The sequence below is a fragment of the Meles meles genome, chromosome 6 (assembly GCF_922984935.1).
Source record: "Meles meles chromosome 6, mMelMel3.1 paternal haplotype, whole genome shotgun sequence".
NCBI classification, from domain to species: domain Eukaryota; kingdom Metazoa; phylum Chordata; class Mammalia; order Carnivora; family Mustelidae; genus Meles; species Meles meles.
The window spans coordinates 64,680,645-64,702,290 of NC_060071.1; the positions used below are offsets into that span (position 1 = coordinate 64,680,645).

Below are 21,646 nucleotides of genomic sequence, written 5' to 3' on the forward strand. Positions count from 1 at the left end.
AGGTATATCATGAAGCATCATGCAATTATTAAATGATTGAAAGAAAATTATGATCCCCTTATAAAAATTTTTACTCTTAACAAGAAAAAAATAAGAGGCTTGCTAAGATGATACAATATTAAGTATTTAATTTAACAGCTCAAACTCTCTGTTTATTCCCAACTGCTCTCTCATCAAATTAAAGAAACTTCTCACCTGGCCAAAAGTCCCTGAAGCATGAGGTTTGCCATTTCTGCTGGAGATACATCAATAAAGCGAAGGAAGGAGAAACAGCTTTCTTCATTAACACCTGGAATATCAAAAGACAAAGTTAAACCCAATAGCAAGTGAAGACATAACAGTCAACTAAAGCTACTGAACTGCTGTCTTTTCATTTAAGAGTGAAAAGATATCTAAAGGTTTCAATCCAGCAATTATGGTGGAAGTCAGGGTGTCACATTTTTGTACTACAACTGCAGGAGGGAGAGGCAGACCTATGAGATATGGCATACATGGGCCAGAGTGGAGCTGGCTCATTAACTACCTTTGGGCTTTTTGGATCCTTGGCTAATCGCATTTCTTTTTTTATCATGACAAGAAAAAGAAAAGTGTAGAGTTAAGAGATTCTGAAACTTTGCCTTAATACCATGCCCTTAGACTAAGGAGAAGGAACTAAGTCACATTAATGAAAGTCCTGCATTGTCTCTGTCAAGTTTCAAGGGTATAAGACACTCTTAAGAGGCAGGTATAAAATAAAATGGAACGTCAATGTAGTAATTTTTTATTGCTTCCTGTTATGGCCATAAATCATAGCATCTACAGACAAAGACAACTAATTTACTTAAAGGTTATCAAGACTTTATAAATAAAGATCCAGCATGCAGGCAAAATCACTGCTAGTTGAAAATCATTCAGCAAAATGAAGAGCATTCTGATAAATCCCTGGCATACTTTCCTTTCCCAAAATCAAAACACCTACCTTTTCTGTGAAAGAGAGACTGCTGGATATAATCTGGTGCAAACGGAGAAAGAAGAACCCTTAACCACCTGTAAAATCAGTAAATAAAATAAAATAAATCCAAATATAAATATTGGGAAGTTAACTAGATTAGAGGTCCAAAACTAAATAGAATCTTTTAGATTTTAAATATTTTTAAGAGATCTGTTGCCATATTACCAGGCAGAAATCAAGGCATAAATGTCAGACAGTACTAAGTAATTAATATAGAGGTAAGAAAGTAATACAAGTTCAAAGTGGTCTCATTTCATTTCACAGAATCACAATTCAAAGCTGTAAGTTACAATGTACCATATAAAACAAACAGCACAACAGCTGTGGTCTGTTTCCCTCTGCCCATCTAGTTGAGTAATAGTCTGGAGCTATCACAGACAAAGAATTAAAAAAAAAAAATTATTTATTTACTTTATGAGACTGACACGCTACCTACTGTGCTAACAAGGCACCTTTATTTACTTTAGAGAAAGGGTGGGAACAGGAATCAGGGGAGAAGGGGAGGAAGAGAATCTCCAGCAGACTCCTAGCTGAGTGTAGAGCCCGACATGAGGTTCAATCCCATGGCCCTGAGGTTCATGACCTGAGATCACTTAATCGACTGAACCACCCAGGCACCCCACATACAAAATATTCTCCCCCCTCAAAGATTTTATTTATTTATTTGACAGAGAGACAGACAGCAAGAGAGGGAACAGAAGTAGGAGGAGTGGGAGAGGGAGTAGCAAGTTTCCTGCTGAGCAGGGAGCCAGATGTGGGGCTTGATCCCAAGAATCAGAACCTGAGCCAAAGGCAGACGTTTAACCAACTGAGCGACCTGGGTGCCCCCAAGACCAAGAATTCTTATTTATTTATTTATTTGGCAGACAGAGATCACAAACAGGCAGAGAGGCAGGCAGGGGGAAGCAGGGTCCCCGAGGAGCAGAGAGCCTGATGCGGGGCTCAATCCCAGGACCCTGGGATCATGACCTGAGCTGAAGGCAGAGGCTTTAACCCACTGAGCCACCCAGGCGTCCCAAGAATTCTTAAAATTAAACCCAAGAAATGTATCTCAACTTCAGTTTCTTTCTTAACATTTTTTTGTTTATTTGAGAGAGAGAGGGAGAGGGAACACAAGCAGGGGGAGCGGCAGGGGGAGAGGGAGAAGAAGACTCCCCGCCAAGCAGGGAGCCTGATGCTGGGCTCTATCCCAGGACCACAGGATCATGACCCGAGGCAAAGGCAGACGCTTAACCAACTGAGCCATCCAGACGCTTAACCAACTGAGCCATCCAGATGCCCTTCAACTTCAGTTTCATTAGGCTAAATGTTGTTGATTATTTTGGTAATGCTGCTTATATTGTTTCTCTACAGAAGAACTTTCTAAATCCATGATTCTCAAATCTTGATGTGCACAAGAATCCTTTGGGAGCTTGTTAAAAAATTCAAAAGCCAGGGATATCCTCACTCCCAGGTGTAGAATGGACCTACACACATTTTCTGCATGGAATTGGTCTCTAGCATATTACATTACAACCATTTCACCTTTAACCAAATCTGTCACTGCTGATTCCGAGAGGAGGTAAATTTGATTAATCTGAAATCCAATCAGTTCTCCCACAAGTGCTATTCCAAGTATAAAATAAGCTATCGCAAAACAATTTCAGTACTGGAGTAGAGACATATGGTAATCTCTCTTGATAGAAGTACATATTTGCACTTATGTGCACATTCCTCAATCAGAAAAGCAACCAGAAGCGACTAGCGCTATTAAGAGCCAGTTAAACCCTTGATACCATACAGATTTCTATCACAATATCCCTCAATAAATATGTGTCCACCCTATGCTTAAATACCTCATTGTTGGGGAACTCAAACACTCTCCACTAAACCCCCAAAAGCATTAAGCCACAAAACCCCAAATTACAAAAACACCCTTAGAGTAAACAGGTATTAGTATGTGCTCACCTGTCTCGTGAATGGTTGAAGACCCTGATCTGTCCATGACGGTAGATAAACTTTGAAATCTGGTATGGCTTTAGGGAAATATGAAATGGAGACCAAGTTTCTTGTCGTTCAAATAACTCTGGGTGATTACAAACCTAAGAGGAAGGAAAATGACAAGACACCACTGTCACATGCAGACATCACTCTTGGAAAAATCACGGGGAATCCCAAACCCTGAATGTTTACTTTTGTGAACATATACTTTCTCATTTCATCTTTTTTTAACAGCCTTTGTTCATCTGACCAAGGTCAGAGCCTTTTTCTTGAAATGGGTTAATGAGGCAACTCCAAGGCAGCTGACCTAAAATCTTACCTTCCTAAACTGCATGACCAGATTCATGAGGCTGCTGGTGGTGGTCTGTGCTTGCTGGGTAGAGCCCATAGAAGACTGCAATAAATCCTCAATGGAAATTTTGTTCTTTAGTGCCTGATATAGAAGCTTCTGTCGGCTGGTCAGTTGGCAATACATCAGAATCTCAATCTAAAAATCAGTAAGAACATTTATACTTTGAAAACAAGTTTCTAAGAGAATTCAGTATCAGCTTAAGAAACACATGCAAGCCAGATTATAACTGAACAGACAACAGACAGATCTTTAGAAACTCAGTATCTCTATAAACCTGGGATGTGGCTAATTAGCCAGAAAAATATTCTTTTGTTGACACTCTTCCCTGTCACTCACTCTACATGCTGTCCCTGTGAAATCTCTTCCATTTTCAATAGCACCAACTGCTAACCATTCCATTGCAGTTGACTTTCAAAAATATTTTCCCTAACATTCCCAGCCCCATTTTTTCAACTATTCACTATAATTGTACCACTCAAAGTCAGTGGGGGGAAAAAAGCTTTTCCATAATTTACTCAACTGATTAACAGCATTACCATTCATTCAGTTACCCAAAAAGAAATTTCAACCAGCTCTGACTTTTTCTTTCTCATGCCCATGTTTTATCATTTCCCGAGTCCCTCAAATCCACCTGGAACTTAACCTCTAATAATCATCCTTTCTGACCACTCCCAGAATCTCACCATACCTAATTTAGACTGCTATCTTGTGTGTGTGTGTGTGCGCGCGGAGGATGGGGGGTGTCTTCCTGCCTATAGTCTTTACTGGTTCTAAGAAACATTCCATAACAAATCTTATAAGGTGATTCCAGCTGCTGAAGAACCTTCAATGTACATCACTGCCTACAGTAACATATTAAAAATTCTCCTGTAGGCAGAGAAGGGTTTCCATATTCTAATCAACCCTACTGTCCCAGTCTCCTCTTTACCAGGACCTCCTATATACCCTAGCAACAATGCTCTGAGTAATGTTTGCTAAACATGCTGCATAAATGCTGCTCTACCTTTTTGTTCATTGCTCTTATTGCCTAACACCTGCTTCCTTACCATAGTTTCCTAGTAAATGCCAATTCATTATTCCAGCCCTAGCTCACACTTCATCTCTGCTTTGATGCCTTCTCTAACCTTCCCCAACAGAACTATTCCCTTATCTGTGTTCCCATTATACTTCACACAGACAATCACTACATCTCTTATGATACAGTATTAGTTATATATTCAACTCCCTTGGAAATCTGAATGGAACCTGGACACTACATCTTTATATACCAGTGGCTAGCAGGCAAAAAGAGTTTAATAAAGAAATATATTATTTAAAAATAGATTGGATGGGGCTCCTAGGTGGCTCAGTGGGTTAAAGCCTCTGCCTTCGGCTCAGGTCATGATCCCAGGGTCCTGGGATCGAGCCCTGCATTGGGCTCTCTGCTCGGCGGGGAGCCTGCTTCCTCCTCTCTCTCTCTGCCTGCCTCTCTGCCTACTTGTGATCTCTGTCTGTCAAATAAATAAATAAAATCTTAAAAAAAAAACAGATTGGAAATACTGATGTTTAAGAAATCCTAAGGAAAATACAATGCACAGTGATTAAGAACCATATTACATCCTCTGATAACCTCCCTACTCACCACCAAATAACAGAAATTTTGACACTGCTATCGTTTTTTAAGCCCTTTCTGATATTAAAGGATTCGTTGTTTTATAAAGTAGTTTCCTTCTATCAGGTGTATCTGTGCAAATCTGTTGCTTAGTTAAAACCAGCCAGTTTCACAAAATAGTCATCAAGATTTCTTAAAAATAAGTAAAACAAAGGTACAAAGGTACTCCTCACTTTAAAGGTGTCTATCTCCACCACAATCTTTCAAAGAGAGTTACTAATTTCAAAATAATCTAACCTTTTGGCAGTGAGAGAGGAGAATCACCTGATATTATCAAGAACCTTAGAAGATGTGAAAAACAGGTAGAATCTATGGAAAATGGGGAAAAACTCTGAAGGACTTGGAACTGGGAGGAAAAGCAGAAGAAAGGAGAATATGGGGAGGAGTCACAGGAGTATGAAAAAAACAGAAATCTGGTAAGGATTCAAAAAAAGATATATATAAACCAAAATTTTTTTTTTAATTTAAGATTTTATTTTATTTTTATTTTTTAGAAGATTTTATTTATTCATTTGACAGACAGAGATCATAAGCAGGCAGAGAGAGAGGAAGGGAAGCAGGCTCCCTGCTGAGCAGAGAGCCCGATGCAGGGCTTGATCCCAGGACCCTGAGATCATGACTTGAGCCGAAGGCAGAGGCTTTAACCCACTGAGCCACCAGGCAACCCTAAGATTTTATTTTTAAGTAACATATAGGCCAAATGTAGGGCTCAAACTCATAACACCAAGATCAAGAGTTGCATACTCCACTGACTGAGCCAGCCAGGTGCCCCAACAAACCAAAATTACTAGCTTAATATGAGGAAAAAATATTAAAACCTTAAGCACATTAAACTTCTAATTCTTAGTTTACAGAAATACAGGAGACCATAGAACATGTTAGACAATACCACAACGATGCAATTATCAAAATCCTACATGTGGGATACTCTATGGGAAAAATTACTCAGTTTCTTCCACAAGGGAAAAAAGTAGGGAGGGACTAAAAGATTTATTAAGACACATATCACCCAGGGGAACCTGGGTGGCTGAGTGGGTTAAGCCTCTGCCTTCAGCTCAGGTCATGATCCCAGGGTCCTGGGATCGAGTCCCTCGTCAGGCTCTCTGCTCACCAGGGAGCCTGCTTCCTCCTCTCTCTCTGCCTGCCTCTCTGCCTACTTGTGATCTCTCGCTCTGTCAAATAAATAAAATCTTAAAAAAAAAAAAAAAAAAGACATATATCACCCAAATGCCACTTGTGTATCTTGCTTGGATTATGATTTCAAAAATCTTTAACAGAGAAAGAGGGGGGCAGGGAACAGAAGTTGGAAGGAGAGTGAGGAAGAGAGAGAATCACACAAAGATAAATGGGAACAGCTGAGCAATGGCTCGATATGTTACAGTATAATGGAATTACTATCTCCTTTAGCAGAAGTGAAAATATATGGTTATGTATTTTTAAAAAGGACTAAATATTTTAGAGATACAGATGAAAATATTTGTAAATGAAATAAAAGACATCTGGGACTTCCTTCAGAATAATTTAGAGGGATGGGGATGGAAATGACTCAATCACTACTGAAGATGTATGGTGGTTTACAAGAGGGTCCATTATACTTTTTTCCCTACTTTTGTAATGCCTCAAATTAATGAAAATATAAAACAAAAAGAAGAAATAATAGTACTTGCCTTGGTTGTTTGAGTCAGTTTAAGTCTTCTTTGATCCACTCAAGTTCAATGGTTTTCTCTCAAACTAATCACCCTTTAAACTAAACCTTTACCAAGGAATTTCTTTTTTGTCCTGGAACCACCACGGTGGTGCCCATGAAGGCTTAAACTACTGAATTACTATTTCCTTACCTTGTCAGACAATTCATTTTCTACATCTTTCTTGATTCTCCTCAGCATAAATGGCTTCAAGATCATGTGTAATCGAGAGAGTTGATCTGAAATACCAGGAGATCCCCCCCAACAAATAATACATTATATTGACTTAACACAAACAAAAGAAATATCATGATCATCTCTCCCTAAATCGTTCTTAGGCCTTTTGGCTTGATGAACCTCTGAAAGAAGACTAAAACTTAATCTTTTCCTCAAGTAAGAAACCAAGGAGTCTGAATTTTCACAGCACTCACCTATAGTCTATGGGGCAAAAGCATTTTTCTATCACTTACTCAGACCAATAAGGACCACTTAATTTTTATTAGAATTCACAAGAGTATTTTAGGATCATTTTATCAATAACAGAGTTCTCATATAGGTAAATGGACGCTATCTGGGCCTCCCAGTGTTCCTCCAAAATCATTTTTTCTAAGTATGTCAGCAAATTAACAAACTGCAGTATAAGAAATTAAGACTTTTCTCACAGTTGGTAGATGTCGATTTGTATCAATGTAATAAACACCTTATGCTCTTAAAAGAGATTATTCAACAAGGTCAAAAGTATTGGTAAATAAGGTTTAAAATATTCACAGTGGAACCAAATCCTAATACAGAAAGAAAATAAGAAAATTATCCCTCTAATATTTCTGTTTTTATCACAGGATAAGGATAAAGTCCTTAACTCATTCCATTAAGAACAAATGAATGAGGAATAAAATCCTGATATGAGTTTTTCAGAATCTACATGGAAAATGAGGATTCTATAAGCCAAAATGTGGTACTTTTTGAACTCTGCCCATTCTGCCTTGGTTAAAGAGTAAACAGTACAGCAGTATCAACTGTATTAGTCCTTTCGGCTCTTTTAAACACAAAGCAAATAATTACTTTATAAGAGAAACCCCTCCCCTGCCACAGCTCCAATCCTTCTATGAACACTGAAAGAAAAATTCTTTATATAGAAAAAAATATTCAATTAGGTGTTGCCTACACTGACAGGTAGAAAGAAATAGAGTTCATAAAAGCACTCACTCTCATCAATGGCGGATTTGTTTTCAGCGTGGCTCTCAATGTCCTTGGAAAACCATTCATTAAATTCCTCATGTGAATCAAATAATGTTGGCATAATGAAATGTAGCAGAGCCCAGAGCTGGAAACAGAAGATATGTGAAATAACTGTACAATAACAAAATGACAGTGTGGGAGGATATAGTGAGAGTCTGGAGAGAGTGAAAGTTGCAGGTGTATATGTGTGTGTGTGTGTGTGTAGGAACAGGTGTAAGTGTTGACAAATGGGCGAAAAAGAATGAGTGTATAAGCACGTGCCTCATCAACCAACTCTTATTTTCTAAGATACTATAGCAAAATGAGATTATTATTCAATTAATTTCCAACTAAAAGTCTAAAAGTACAAGTCCTGCTCATATTTTGCAATGCGATAGTTTTAAAGATCTTATATACTGAAAAAATCCATTTCACAACTGAATATAATCTGAAGTAGCATAACTTGCTAATTAATAATGACTCTTAATCGGAGGTTAATAAATTATGGCCTCTGGTACAAAGGCTGCTTTTGTACCAACTACTTTTATAAAGAAAGTTTTAGTGGGGCATAGCTCCATCGATTCCTTCATGTACTGTCTATGGCTGCTTTCACATTACACTGGCAAGGCTGAGCAGCTGCAATGACAACTATATGGCCCGTAAAGTCTAAGTTATCTACCATCCTGAAAAAAAAAATTACTATCTGGCCCTTTACAGAAACTTTTCTGACCCTTGTTCTAGATAATCAATTATCTTTCTAAATAAGGAATTTTAGCTCCTCTCAGTGCCAAAGAACATTACCTTTCCATTTTGTTATAAAAACATCTCTGCATTAGATGGGTAGCATTCCTAATGTGGTCACTAGTTATTTCATAAATACAAAGGAATACATTATTTGCCTATGCCAGAGAATAAGAAAATAGGAATGATACCCAAAAAACCCACTTAGGTCAAGCTATGGTCAAATTCTTCCTTTTATATGTGGATTATAATTTGTACAGAGAAGTAACATGCCAGGTGGGCATGGCAAAGAATTCTATTCTGTGCTAGAACCATTCTATTTAATGCAGACATAAAGCTGAAGGCTTTACTAATGCCTACCTCTGCCATGGTGTTCTGAATTGGGGTCCCAGTTAGCAAAAGCCGATTCCGACACTGGAACTGCAAGAGAATCTTCCAACGAACACTGTTCAGTAAAATGAATTACAAATTCCAAGTTAGCAGTAAATCTTTCTTCACCCTACTAAGACCCTGTATTTCTAAAAACGCTTTCCAAAAAAATTCCAAACACCCAGAATCAAGTACTCCACCGTGTACACATTGAAAAATATCATTCAACAAAGCCAATGACTCCTGTACACTGAAAACATGGTATTAGGGTTTAGAAAAAAATAGCCCTCAAATGGGCAGAGTAGGATGTTTTCTGGCTTAACAAAGTGCTCTACTGTCTTTGGTCAGTTTTGTTGACACTAGACTTTTAATCATAAGGTATTTATCTGCAGTAGAAAGCTTTACAATTATTAATCTCTGTGCTTCCAGTGTGAGTATAGAGAGATCAACGGAGAAAGGGAAAGGGTGTATGAAGAAAATGCAAAATGAGTATATTGCTCCCAGTAGTAAATATGTCCTACTTCAAAAGAGTATAATATGAAGTAATGTCTATTGGAGGATAGAAAGTACCAACTTGTCAGTTAAAATGGATCTCTAAGAATGTCATATGGGCTCACCAAGAGTTAATAAAAATGCACCAAACGCAACATTTAGTATCACCGAGCAACACTTTAAAGTCAGGCAATGACTTACTATTCAGTTTGTTACTTTGAAGGTAATAGAGTATTTTAAACATGTAACTTCCAATGAAAAGATCTTGTGGCTCTAATAACCAATAAGGGACTAGCACAACCTGCACAGAATAGACAGATAAATCTATATAATGTAATATTCTACTTCCTACTAAGACCTCCTGTTCAAAATACTCTCTGAATCAACAGACAGAAAGCCTTCTCCCACAAAAATGTTCCTGGAAGACCAAAATCTATTAAGATGCAATAAATATTGAGTAGAGATATAGGAGTTAAGAAGAACCCTCGTGGGGCGCCTGGTGGCTCAGTGGGTTAAAGCCTCTGCCTTTCGCTCAGGTCATGATCCCAGGGTCCTGGGATCCAGCCCCGCATCGGGCTCTCTGCTTGGCAGGGAGCCTGCTTCCTCCGCTCTCTCTGCCTGCCTCTCTCCCTACTTGTGATCTCTGTCAAAGAAATAAATAAAAATCTTTTAAAAAATAATTAAAAAAAAAAAAGAAGAACCCTTGTATTCTGAACATTAGTATTTGTATTCTGTGTAAAATGCAAAAGGGAATTCTTGCCTTCTGGTCAGAGATGTGGCCTATGCAAAAACCATATCATGCCATGTTCTGATCCCTCTCGGACCCTTACTCCCCTGTGTGTATATCATAGTATATCTTAAGTCTGTATCCTCTCTCTGTGTATCTATACGGTCTCAGTCTAGTTTGGTTCCTACTAATCATGTTACCTGGAGCTACTCTTGAGCGCCTGGGCCTCGTCCAATACCATGTACTGCCACTTGACACGCTGGAAATACTTCACATCCTGCACCACCAGCTGGTAGCTGGTGATGACCACGTGGAAGGGGGCGTCCTGAGTGTAGAGCGTCTTCTGTAAATATAAGAAAGGAAGAATGAAAATAGATATCTAATGAACTCACAAGATAATGAGGAATGGATTTTATTTTCTAAGGCTAAGTTGTTTAACCAAGTCCTACTAAAGATGTGCTTCTCCTGCGTGGTAGACATGCAGTGAATTAAACCATAACTTTTTAAAGTACTCACCTTAATTACGGATCATGTTAAACACTGGTCTTCAGCTTATTTAAGAGTTCTTACTCAATTCTGGACTTAAGTCCAGGTGATTGTATATAATGGGAAAAGTGTTGTAGAAGAAAAAAAGTGCACTTGCCTAGTGTCTAGAAACATATATAAGATTTTATGCATAAGAAGTTACTCAAATGAAATGGAGAAATGATTACTTATGTATGTGTATGTACATGGGCACATGTGTATATGCAGTAAGCTGAAAGTTACCTGACTCCAGAACCTCCTGATAACTTTTCTATCATGAGGATTTCCCCAATATGGTAGCACCTGGAAAAAGGACCATTATACAGATTATTTCCTACTGATAATTTTTTTTTTTAAAGATTTTATTTATTTATTTGACAGACAGAGATCACAAGTAGGCAGAGAGGCAGGCAGAGAGAGAGAGGAGGAAGCAGGCTCACTGCTGAGCAGAGAGCCCAATGCGGGGCTCGATCCCAGGACCCTGTTAATTACAGAACCTGAGCAGAAGGCAGAGGCTTTAACCCACTGAGCCACCCAGGCGCCCCCCCCCTACTGATAATCTTAAAAGTATCATCATAAATGTTATTCAGAATGATTTTAAAAGAACCTAAAGAATGAATATACTGCCACTAGTACTCTTCTTGAGGACTGAATTAACACACACACACAAAACATTCGTGAGAAGGCATCAGAAAGCTACTGTGGCAGAAGAGAATTACAGAATCAAGATCCAAAAAAGAAAGTTCATCCGGAAAGTAAAGTCTGACACCTGGTACGTATCTTTCCTAATGATGTTGATCTTTTCCTAAAGTTCTAGTTGAGAAACTAAGAAATTGAAGAGGTGTTTTTTTTAAAGAGATGCAGTGCCTACGAACAAAAACTGGAGAAAAGATGATCAGATCCAGCCACCTTCCTGGCCTTAAGACAGGAATCACAGGATACATACCCATGGGCAGTAAAGGTCAACTACACAGAGATGTGCCTTAATAAGTACTGAATCCCAGCTTTGAATCAACTCAATTCCTGACAAGATTAAGGTGGGGACTTTGGATTATTACTAGAGGCCAAAACCAAACCAAAACAAAACAAATACCACCCACCCAGGATACAGATAAATCCTCTCTGGAAGAAGAAGAAAACAGACCCCCAAAATTATCTCTAGAATTTTTCCTATATAATGTCTGGTATACAATAAAAATATAAACAAAACCAACAAAAAAGTCCCCAGACATATGGAAAAATTAGACCCCATAACTGAAAACCAACATGAAAAACAGATACAGGAAATAAACCCAGAGGAGACCCAGGCGATGAAAATATCAGAAACACACTTTTAAAAAAGATGCTAATTGGTTCCTGGAATTAAAAGATAAGCTTGGGAATTTCAGTGGTGTTCTAGAAACTATAAAGTACCAAAGGGAGTTTTTTTAGAACTGAAAAATACAAAAAGTAAAACTGAGAATTCAATCATGGGTGTAATGACAGATTAGATGCAGCATAGAGAAAATTAGCAAAACAGATGATAGGTCAGAGGGAAATATTTAGGCTAAAGCATGGTGAAACAAAAGAATGCAAAATTCAGCACTTTTTCTGTAACGTCTCTAGTTGTGGTTTTCTTTTGAAGGTGCTTCTTAGGTCTTAGCTTGATGTTTTTTGTTGCTCTGAAAAATCTCAGTCACAGTGAAGTATAAATATACAGGTAGAAATGAAGATCAATGAAAATAGTGAATAAATAGGTAATATGAATAAATCTAAATAAATTTAAAATGTATAGATAATAATAAAATGCTTTGTGGGGTTTAAAAGAGAAAATATATACAAAAAACAACAGCATGTCTCTCTCTCAAATAAATAAAATCTCTAAAACAACAACAACAACAGCTTGTGAGTCTACAGAAGAGGAAAGTAGTTAAAGTATACTAAAAGCCCCAGGCACATGGGTGGCTCAGTTGGTTAAGAGTCCAACTCTGATTTCAGCAAAAGTCATGATCTCAGGGTTGTGGAGCCTGCTTAGGATTCTCTCTCTCTCTCCCTCCACTCCATCCTGCTCAAGGCTCTCTCACACTCTCTTTAAGAAAAAAAAAAAAGTATACTAAAGCCCTTGTACTGTCTGGAAAGCAGTAACAGTATTCATTTACGTTACTTTTTAAAAAGTCAAGGATGCATGTTTCCTTGACTCAGATATTCTCCTGGGTATCTACTAAAGAATAAAATGAATGTATAAGTAGCAAGCTACGAAGGAATGAAAGAACAGTAAAATCTAACCAATCCAAAGGACACCAGAAAGGAGAAAAGGAAAGTTATAGAAGTAGAAGGAAAGAAGTAGGAAGCAAACAGCAAGGCAGATTTAAATTCCATGTATCAACAACATTAAAAATCAGCATAAACATTATAAACAAAATGCAAAAAAAAAACCCTTAACTGTAAACAGAATGGTTAAACATAAAGAAAGAAAAAGATACCACATAAAAACCAAAGAAAGCTCATCTATTTAATGCTAGAGATAACAGGCATGAGGCAAAAAGTCTTAACAAGAGCAATTTCATAATAATAAAAGGTTTGATTTATTAGGAAGATAAAAATAACTGTAAATTTGTATACAACTCACAGCCTCAAAATGTAAAGCAAATAGACAGAAGAAAACAGAAATGGGTAAGTCCTTAATTACAGTAATTTAAAAAAATTTTTACTTGTTTATTTGAAAGAGAGACAAAGAGTACATAAGCAGGGAGAGGGACAAGCAAACTGAGATCATGACCCCAGCTGAAGTCAGATGTGCAAAAGACTAAGCCACCCAGACATTCCTGCAATAAATTTTAACATACTTCTTTCAATTAGTATTTCAATAGGCAGACAAAAATACAGTAAAGATACAAAAGAGCTGAAATATACCTAACCAACACATATACAATGCTACCCTCAACAACTGCATTAATACCTACTCTCTGCAGATACAAGACATTTAGAAACACTGACCATATATATGGTGGACCATAAAAGAAAAGTTCAAAAAATTTCAAAGGATTAAAACCATTAAAAGCCTATTTTCCTATCACAGTAGATTTAAGCTATAACTTAGTTAACAAGATACTTAGAAAATCTTCCTTTGTTTCAAAATTAAGAACCACATTTACTTACTTATTTATTTTAAGTAGGCCCTACACCCAATATGGGGCTTGAACTCACAGCCCTGAGATCAAGAGTCATACTCAGTCATACTGAGTCTGGCTCAGTCTACTCACTGAGCCAGACAAGTGCCTCAAGAACCACACTTTTTTTTAATTAAGATTTTATTTATTTATTTGACAGAGTGTGCACGCACACTAGCAAGAGGAACGGCAGGCAGAGGGAAAAGCAGGGAGCTGGGCAGGGAGACTGATGGGGCTCAATCCCAGATCCCGGGACCATGATCTGAGCCAACGACAGATGTTTAACCAATTGAGCCACCCAGGCACCCCAAGAACCACTCTTACATAAGCCATGAATCAAACAGGAACTTGAAATAGAAGCCAGAAATTATTTTGAATTAAATAATAATTCAGGGCTCCTGGGTGACTCAGTGGGTTAAAACCTCTGCCTTCGGCTCAGGCCAGCGTCCTGGGATCAAGCCCCGCGTGGGGCGCCTGCGTCCTCCTCTCTTTGCCTGCCTCTCTGCCTACTTGTGATCTGTCTGTCAAATAATGCCAAGTGTGAAAAAAAAATAATGTAAGTGTGGCACATCAAACCTTTGGATGGCTATAGTCATGCATAGAAAGCAATCAATACCCTTAAAAACACTTACTAGAAAAAGCTGAAAATCAATACTCTAAGCTCCATCCTGAGATGTCAGAGAAAGAAAAGTACACAAGAAAGTAGACAATAATAATAAAAGAACAGAAATGAATAAAATAGAAAGAAAGCACACAAAATAGCCAATTTTAGGGATGAAAACGGAACATTAAGTATAGAAAAAATATAAACCAAATATATTACTCTTAGGGAAAAAGAGGAAGTCAGAGACATCGGTCATACTAGAATCATAAAACAAATGTTACTCAGGTATCTGCCAAATAAAAAGAACTTTCAGATGTTACCATCACAGACCTAAATATCTTTTGAATGCAAACTAAACTAACTATAAATCTGAGCAGAGTCTACATTTAACCATGCTCCGCAGAGAAGCGAACACATTTCTAACAATCTAAAGGAGTAATGGCAATAGAAACAATGAATCAATAGAGCAGAGGTCATCAAATTTTTTCTGTAAACAGGCAAATGATAACCATTTTCAGCTTTGCAGGCAATATGATCTCTGTCACAACTACTCAACTCTGCAGTTGTAGCGAGAACACAAACACAAATAACAAACAGGAGAGCGTGGTTGTGTTTCAATATATACATATTTAAATTTCATATACCATTTGTTATGAAATATTATTCTTTTTAAATCAACAGTTTAAAAACACGAAAACTATTTTTAGTTTGCAAGCTGGACAAAAAAACAGGTGGCAGATTCCTCAACAAGTTAAATACAGAATGACTTAGCAATTCCACTCTAAAGTATACATGAAAAGAAATGAAATGAAAACAGGACACAGGACAGGTGTTCAAATGATAACTTGTACATGAATGTTCATAACAGTACTATTAACAAGAGCCAAAAGGTGGAAACAACCCAAATACTTCTGAGAGATAAATGGATAAACAAAATATAGAATGTCTAGATAATGAAAATATTGTCATAAAAAGAAACAACATGTTGACACACATGCTGCAACATGAAAACATTATACTATATGAAAAGAAACCAGATATAAAAGGCAACCCATTATACAATTCCAGTTAGATGAAATATCCAGAATAAGCAAATCCAGAGAAGCAGACTTGTGGTAGCCAGGGGCTGGAGGAGGGAAAGGGCAATGGGGAGTGACTGCTTAGGGGAAGAGGTTTCTGTTTAGGATGATGAAAAAATTCTACAACCAGATAGTACTGATCACTGCACCACACTGTAAATGTAGTTAATACTAGTAAATTGTACACTTTAAATTGGTACATTTTAAACATCCCATGTATGTCTGTGGGTTGTTTTGTTTCTTTTTGTTTTTTTTGTTTTCAAGTAATCTCTGCACCCAATGTGGGGCTCAAACTCATGACCCTGAAATCTAGCTGGATGCTCTACTGACTGGGCCGTCCAGGAGCCCTCCCTCTGTAGGTGTATTTTATCACAATAAAAAAACAAAACAAAACAACTAGGACAAATGAAAGTGGCAACTGGAATAGGACCACATTCTATTCCATGGCCATATTTTACTGACCCCTAGAATATCCAAAGGAAGCTCAACATGCAAATGAGCACTCAGTTCCAGGCACAGGCACAAAATCAAAGGAGAGTTATCAATGACTCAAGCAGTAATTCACTGCCATCTAATGGTCAGTGCAGTTAATACTGAAAACACAACTTGTTTGCTGGAAAATTTTAAGACTTAATTTTTCAACTTCTGATTGTTTAACATGTGCTGAAAAAGAAAACAATGAATGAATGAAATGAATAAATGCAGAAAAAATATGGCAGTTCCATATACCAAATGGAAAACTCTAGAGAAAATACTTAACAAATTACCTTAGAATCTCATCTTAAAAATTTAAAAATAAGTCAGCAAAGTTAAAAGCTATATACCTAATGTGCCTTGTAAATAGTTTTTAAATCTACCATTCAGCCACAAATATGGGGCCACAGCCACAAAGGTATCCCAAAGTGGAATATCTCAGATGTGTCATTATTCCGTAAAAAATGTAAGCGAGAAAACATCTGACTCCCCACCTCCACCCAATCCTGTGCCCTTTAAACTGCTTGGAACCCATGTATTAAGGAGACCCCAAATCAGGGAGACCCTAATAGTAACTCTTGATAAAGAATCTCCATAAAATCTTCCTCACCGTGCAACTTCATCATCATTACTTTAGGGACAGAACTCATATTTAACTGATTTTACCATTTTTACTTACAAGCAACATAATAAATCATACCCCTTCTTTCTTATATCTCAGTAACTTTCCACAATTAAATCCTGTTTAATAAATCTTTTCCACATCTTATCCAACTTAGTGCAACATACTTCCCTTCTGACCTCAATCTCACTTCTTTTCCTCTGAACTAGTTAAAATCAACTTTATTATCTACTTTAGACATTATAATCTCAACTAGGACTAAAGATCTGACTTTAGAGTATCAAGAAAATGAATTATTTATGAATATATGGGGGGGAAGGCAATGCCGTAATTTACAGGATATGTGCCCTGATGATATGATTTGCCAAAATATCTGTTAAACCAATAAGGTAGATATTTTCTACTATGGCAGTTTGACCAAGAGTATCAATCCATGGGGCTAATGCAGCAAATCATTCAAACTGGACTTTGGCTTTCTCACTTATGAAACAAAAGGATGTAATATGCTTATTGTTACTGTCAGTAACATGTTTTGTTTTTTTTTTTAAAGAATTTATTTATTTATTTGACAGACAGAGATCACAAGTAGGCAGAGAGACAGGCGGGGGGGGGGGGGGGGAAGCAGACTCCCTGTTAAGCAGAGAGCCCGATGTAGGTCTCGATCTCAGGATCCTGAGATTGTGACCTGAGGCGAAGGCAAAGGCTTATTTATTTAACCCACTGAACCACCCAGGTGCCCCAGTAACTTTTTTTTAAGATTTTATGTATTTATTTGAGAGAGAGAGAACGCAAACAGGGGGAGCAGCAGAGGGAGACGGAGAAGGCTCCCCATTAAGTGGGGAGCCTGACACAGGGCTCAATCCCAGGAATCCAGGATCATGACCTGAAGTGAAGGCAGACACTTAGCCAACTGAGCCACCCAGGCACCCCAGTAACTTTTTTTTTTTAAAGGTATTATTTATCTTAGAGAGAGAGCACGCACATGCATTAGCGAGCCAGAGAGAGTATGAGTGTGTGGAGGGGAGGGGTAAAGGGAGAGGGAGAATCTCAAGCACACTTGTCACTTAGCATGAAGCCCAGGATCCTAAGATTATGACCTAAGCCGAAATCAAGAGCTGGACACCTAACTGACCCACCCCACTCATCAGAAAGTTTTAAAGAGAATGTACCTAAAGTATTTAGAAAAAAATGCAAGAAATTAAAAACTCTTAGAGCAATTAAGGCAGCAAAAAAAAAAAAAATGTCAGAAAGTTTATTTTAAAGAGCAATAGAAATTTCTGTTGGATCGATTTTTACCTTAAATTTAGGAACAAATCTAGTAAACTCCTGGTGCCAATTGTTAAGTGTAGAAGCAGGTGAAATTATTAAGAAAGGCCCCCAGATGTTCTCTCTCTGAAAGACAAAAATTGGGTCAGCTAACTGCAGGAAAACTGGAGATATTTAGTTCAAAATTATAATCAGTGACAAGAGCAGTTTAAGAATGATACACTGTAACACTGTAATAAGAGAAATGGTGCCTCGTTCCCACATCTGCATACTCAGCAAAAATAATATATGTTAATAATAACACAGGCAAGGAACTGGCTCAGAAAAACTTTGAGAAAAAATACCAAGCAATTACTCTCATCCCCACCACTTATAGGTCCTAATTTCTATAATTTACAATGCACTTATCATACCCTGACTTGTTTGTATTGCTTCCCTTATACGAGACACTCCTAACAATTTTACTATTACTGGAACTTTGCTTTTTTCAAAATGCTTCTACATACATTTTCTCATTTAATTCTCAGAGAATTCCTATAAAGTAGGTATTATCCCCACTCTGCAGAAGTAGAAACTAAACCTCAGAGAATTAAAGTGAAGTCAGAGCAAAACAGACCAGATAAAGTGCCTAAGTTTACATTGTTTGTAGTCAATACAGAGTTCAAATGTCAACATGGGTCTTCTGGTCCAAATAACTACACTGTTTTTGTCACTATATGAATGGTTCCGGGCAGGGGACCGGGGGCGGGGCAGGGGGGGGTTTGAATGTATGTCAAACCATACATTCTTAGTAACTATTTTAGTCTTGAAAACCAAAATGCTTCACCACACTGTGTCACCCTGTAATGACTTTGAAGGCAAGGAGTTAGGTCCTACTGTACTCATATGCTACAAAGTGTAGCACAGTGCTTGATAATGGCTGATTCTCCCCAAAATCTAGAGTGGGGAAGACAGACTGCATCTACCCACCTCAGCTAGATGGGCCAGGAGGGCAATACTTTGCACTGTTTTACCAAGGCCCATTTCATCTGCAAGAATGCCATTAATGCCCTGGGGGGAAAAAAAACACAGTCAATAACGTCTCATATTCTATCACACAGAATTCAACCTATTGTCCCAAAGAACTAATTAAATTATCAGACTTAACTTCAAAAAAAGTGACTAAAAATACCATTTCAGCACTACCACCCACAGCTGTAATGATTCCTTTTGCCAACTCCATAGCTACAACTAAGAATCATGGTATCTGACTTGAAGATGCCAAAGCCAGTTATTCAGCTAATTTAATCCAGGCCAAAAAACAATCAGGTTTACCAAGACCTAAGACAAACATGATACAAATATCCTCTAATAAAATTTCAGGTTAATAATTTAAAGACATCTTTCTGACTCTTGTCAGAGGATAAAACTTTTCAAAGGGATGAAATTTAAAACTTTGTCTTGTGCTCATCTCACAATACACAGAACCAATGACTTTACGAAAACGTGACGAAAGACGGGGTATGTCATAGTTCTAAATTCACCTGTTCATAGAGATTTGCCAACCAATTCATGCCTTTCAGCTGATAGCCTTTTAATTTGCCATTAAAAATTGTAGGCTGTGGAATATCTTCCCCAGCCCGGATAGATGGGTTTGCCAGGCTGTAACTCTCCCCAAACCCAGTGCCAGACTTGTTTGCTGCCCGAAGGGCAGCTGCTCGACTTTCTTTCGCATCTTCATCAAATGACCTTGTCTGGAAAGTAAACACATTTGGAGAAACATATGAGGGAAAAAATGAAATTCGAATAAAGATCATAATGATAATATATCTACTTTGTGATAACTGGAACAAAATTTCTGGTATTATTTAATATATTATGTATAAAGCACAATATGTGAGGGGCACCTAGATTATTAATTCTTTTAATATTTATTTATTTATTTGAGAGAGAGAGAGAGAGAGAGCACGCGTGCGCACGTGCATGAGAGGGGAGAAGGTCAGAGGGAAAAGCAGACTCCCTGTGGAGCTGGGAGACCGATGCGGGATTCGATCCTGGGACTCCAGGATCATGACCTCAGCTGAAGGCAGTGGCTTTACCAACTGAGCCACCCAGGTGCCCTCTTTTTAATTTTAATTCTTAAATAATTCTATAAAAAGTGAAGCGGCTGCCTTCAGCTGAGGTCATGATCTTGGGGTCCTGGGACAGAGCCCTACCCTGGGCTCCCTGCTCAGCCGGGAGTCGTCTCCTCCCTCTTCCCCTCCCCCTGGCCATGTTCTCTCTCTCTCTCAAAACAATAATAACAAAACAAAACCCCCCCACAATATATGAAATATTACTAATATTTTTACTAATTTACGAATATAAATTAATTTAACAATTATATTAATAATATGTTTTGGATGAGCAGACATATTACATGACTATAAACCATATTACAGGACTACTTGCTCCATCAAGGCATGTGTTAAAATTTGTTTAGCTGGGTTTGGTGCAAAGAAAATCAAGTTTATCCTGACTTGGAAGCTGTTACATGGGGATCCTATGCAGTATATTCTTTACTTTCTTTACTTACTTTAATTTAATCTAACTGCAGTTTCCTTCTGATTTCATGAAATATCACTACTTCAAGAATTAGCCAGTTACTATTAAGGTGAAAGAAAGTCCTAACTTAGCAGTATTCTTAGATCAATGATATAGCTCTCTTAAAAAGCACCAATGTGGTTTATTCCACTAAATAACCATGATGTGCTTCACACTACATTACCCATGATTACTCAAGATGACAAAAAAATTAGGTAAACTGTCCAAGCTTCAATCAACACACTCCTAAAGCTTAGACAAGTGAATGTTCATTCTTCACCCTTCCTCGATTATTCCTACTGCTCTAAATAGAGACACAGCCTGCACCCAACACACTCAAATATATACCCAACTGCCAATGCTTTTAATTGAAACTATGAATAAGACTAAAGGAAGACAACCTGAGTGAAAGATTGTAGGTTATTTCCGGAGCCCCTTACAGTTTCTTTTCACTTTTAAGACTTACCCGAGCTTGATGAATATGATAAGCATTTTCAGCATTCTTCAGGGCCTGGGCTTTGAAATGGTTACTATCTGAAAAGAAAAACTTAGAGATTATCACACGTCATTAACTCAACTCACTGATCTCCTTCAAAGATGCAACTCATACCAACATTGTCAATCCCTAACTCCCCCCAATTTACTCATCCCTAAGAGTGAGAGAGTTGAAAGCTTCAAATTACATGACAGAGGTAAGGACTTAGGAGTGGCTATGAAGGCAGAGGGCTGACATGGTCTCCAGTTGCCAAAGCCAGCTCACAGAAACCAACAAGAGACTGAGCTCATCTCCCAATCCCGAGTTTCTTGCACAAGACAAAGAAAAACAAAACAATAAGGACTCAAAATTGTGACAGATTTTTGCTGGGTGAAACTATTCCCAAAGAAGAAATCCAGATATGTATGACCCCAAGGTCCTTGCAAGCACACTTATTCTTTTTATTCTGAGTTCAGTGTCATCTTGATCACTATTCTCTATGAAATTCCCCTCAAATTTCACCCCAATCCATCCCTCCCCTCCTTGTGGTCACCAAAAGACCATAACTGAGGGGTGACTGGGTGGTTCAGTTGGTTAAGCATCTGCCTTTGGCTCAGGTCATGATCTCAGGGTCCTGGGATTGAGGCCCACATTGGGTTCCCTAGTCAAAGGAAGTCTGCTTTT

At 37.9% G+C, this 21,646-nt stretch overlaps 1 protein-coding gene across 2 annotated transcripts in view; it reads right to left on the reverse strand.

Moving 5' to 3' along the window:
• The window catches only part of INO80 (INO80 complex ATPase subunit), a 136,778-nt gene that overhangs the window by 63,237 nt on the left and 51,895 nt on the right, over positions 1-21,646 (reverse strand). For both annotated transcript variants that reach the window (XM_046008381.1, XM_046008380.1), the window contains exons 11-23: positions 20,954-21,021; positions 19,449-19,658; positions 18,895-18,975; positions 17,956-18,051; positions 10,975-11,034; positions 10,407-10,549; positions 8,979-9,063; positions 7,866-7,983; positions 6,813-6,898; positions 3,291-3,458; positions 2,939-3,072; positions 959-1,026; positions 196-289 (exon numbers count right to left, since the gene is read on the reverse strand). In XM_046008381.1, coding sequence (XP_045864337.1) covers positions 196-289; positions 959-1,026; positions 2,939-3,072; positions 3,291-3,458; positions 6,813-6,898; positions 7,866-7,983; positions 8,979-9,063; positions 10,407-10,549; positions 10,975-11,034; positions 17,956-18,051; positions 18,895-18,975; positions 19,449-19,658; positions 20,954-21,021 — 1,411 coding nt within the window. The remainder of the gene's footprint in view (positions 1-195; positions 290-958; positions 1,027-2,938; positions 3,073-3,290; positions 3,459-6,812; positions 6,899-7,865; positions 7,984-8,978; positions 9,064-10,406; positions 10,550-10,974; positions 11,035-17,955; positions 18,052-18,894; positions 18,976-19,448; positions 19,659-20,953; positions 21,022-21,646) is intronic.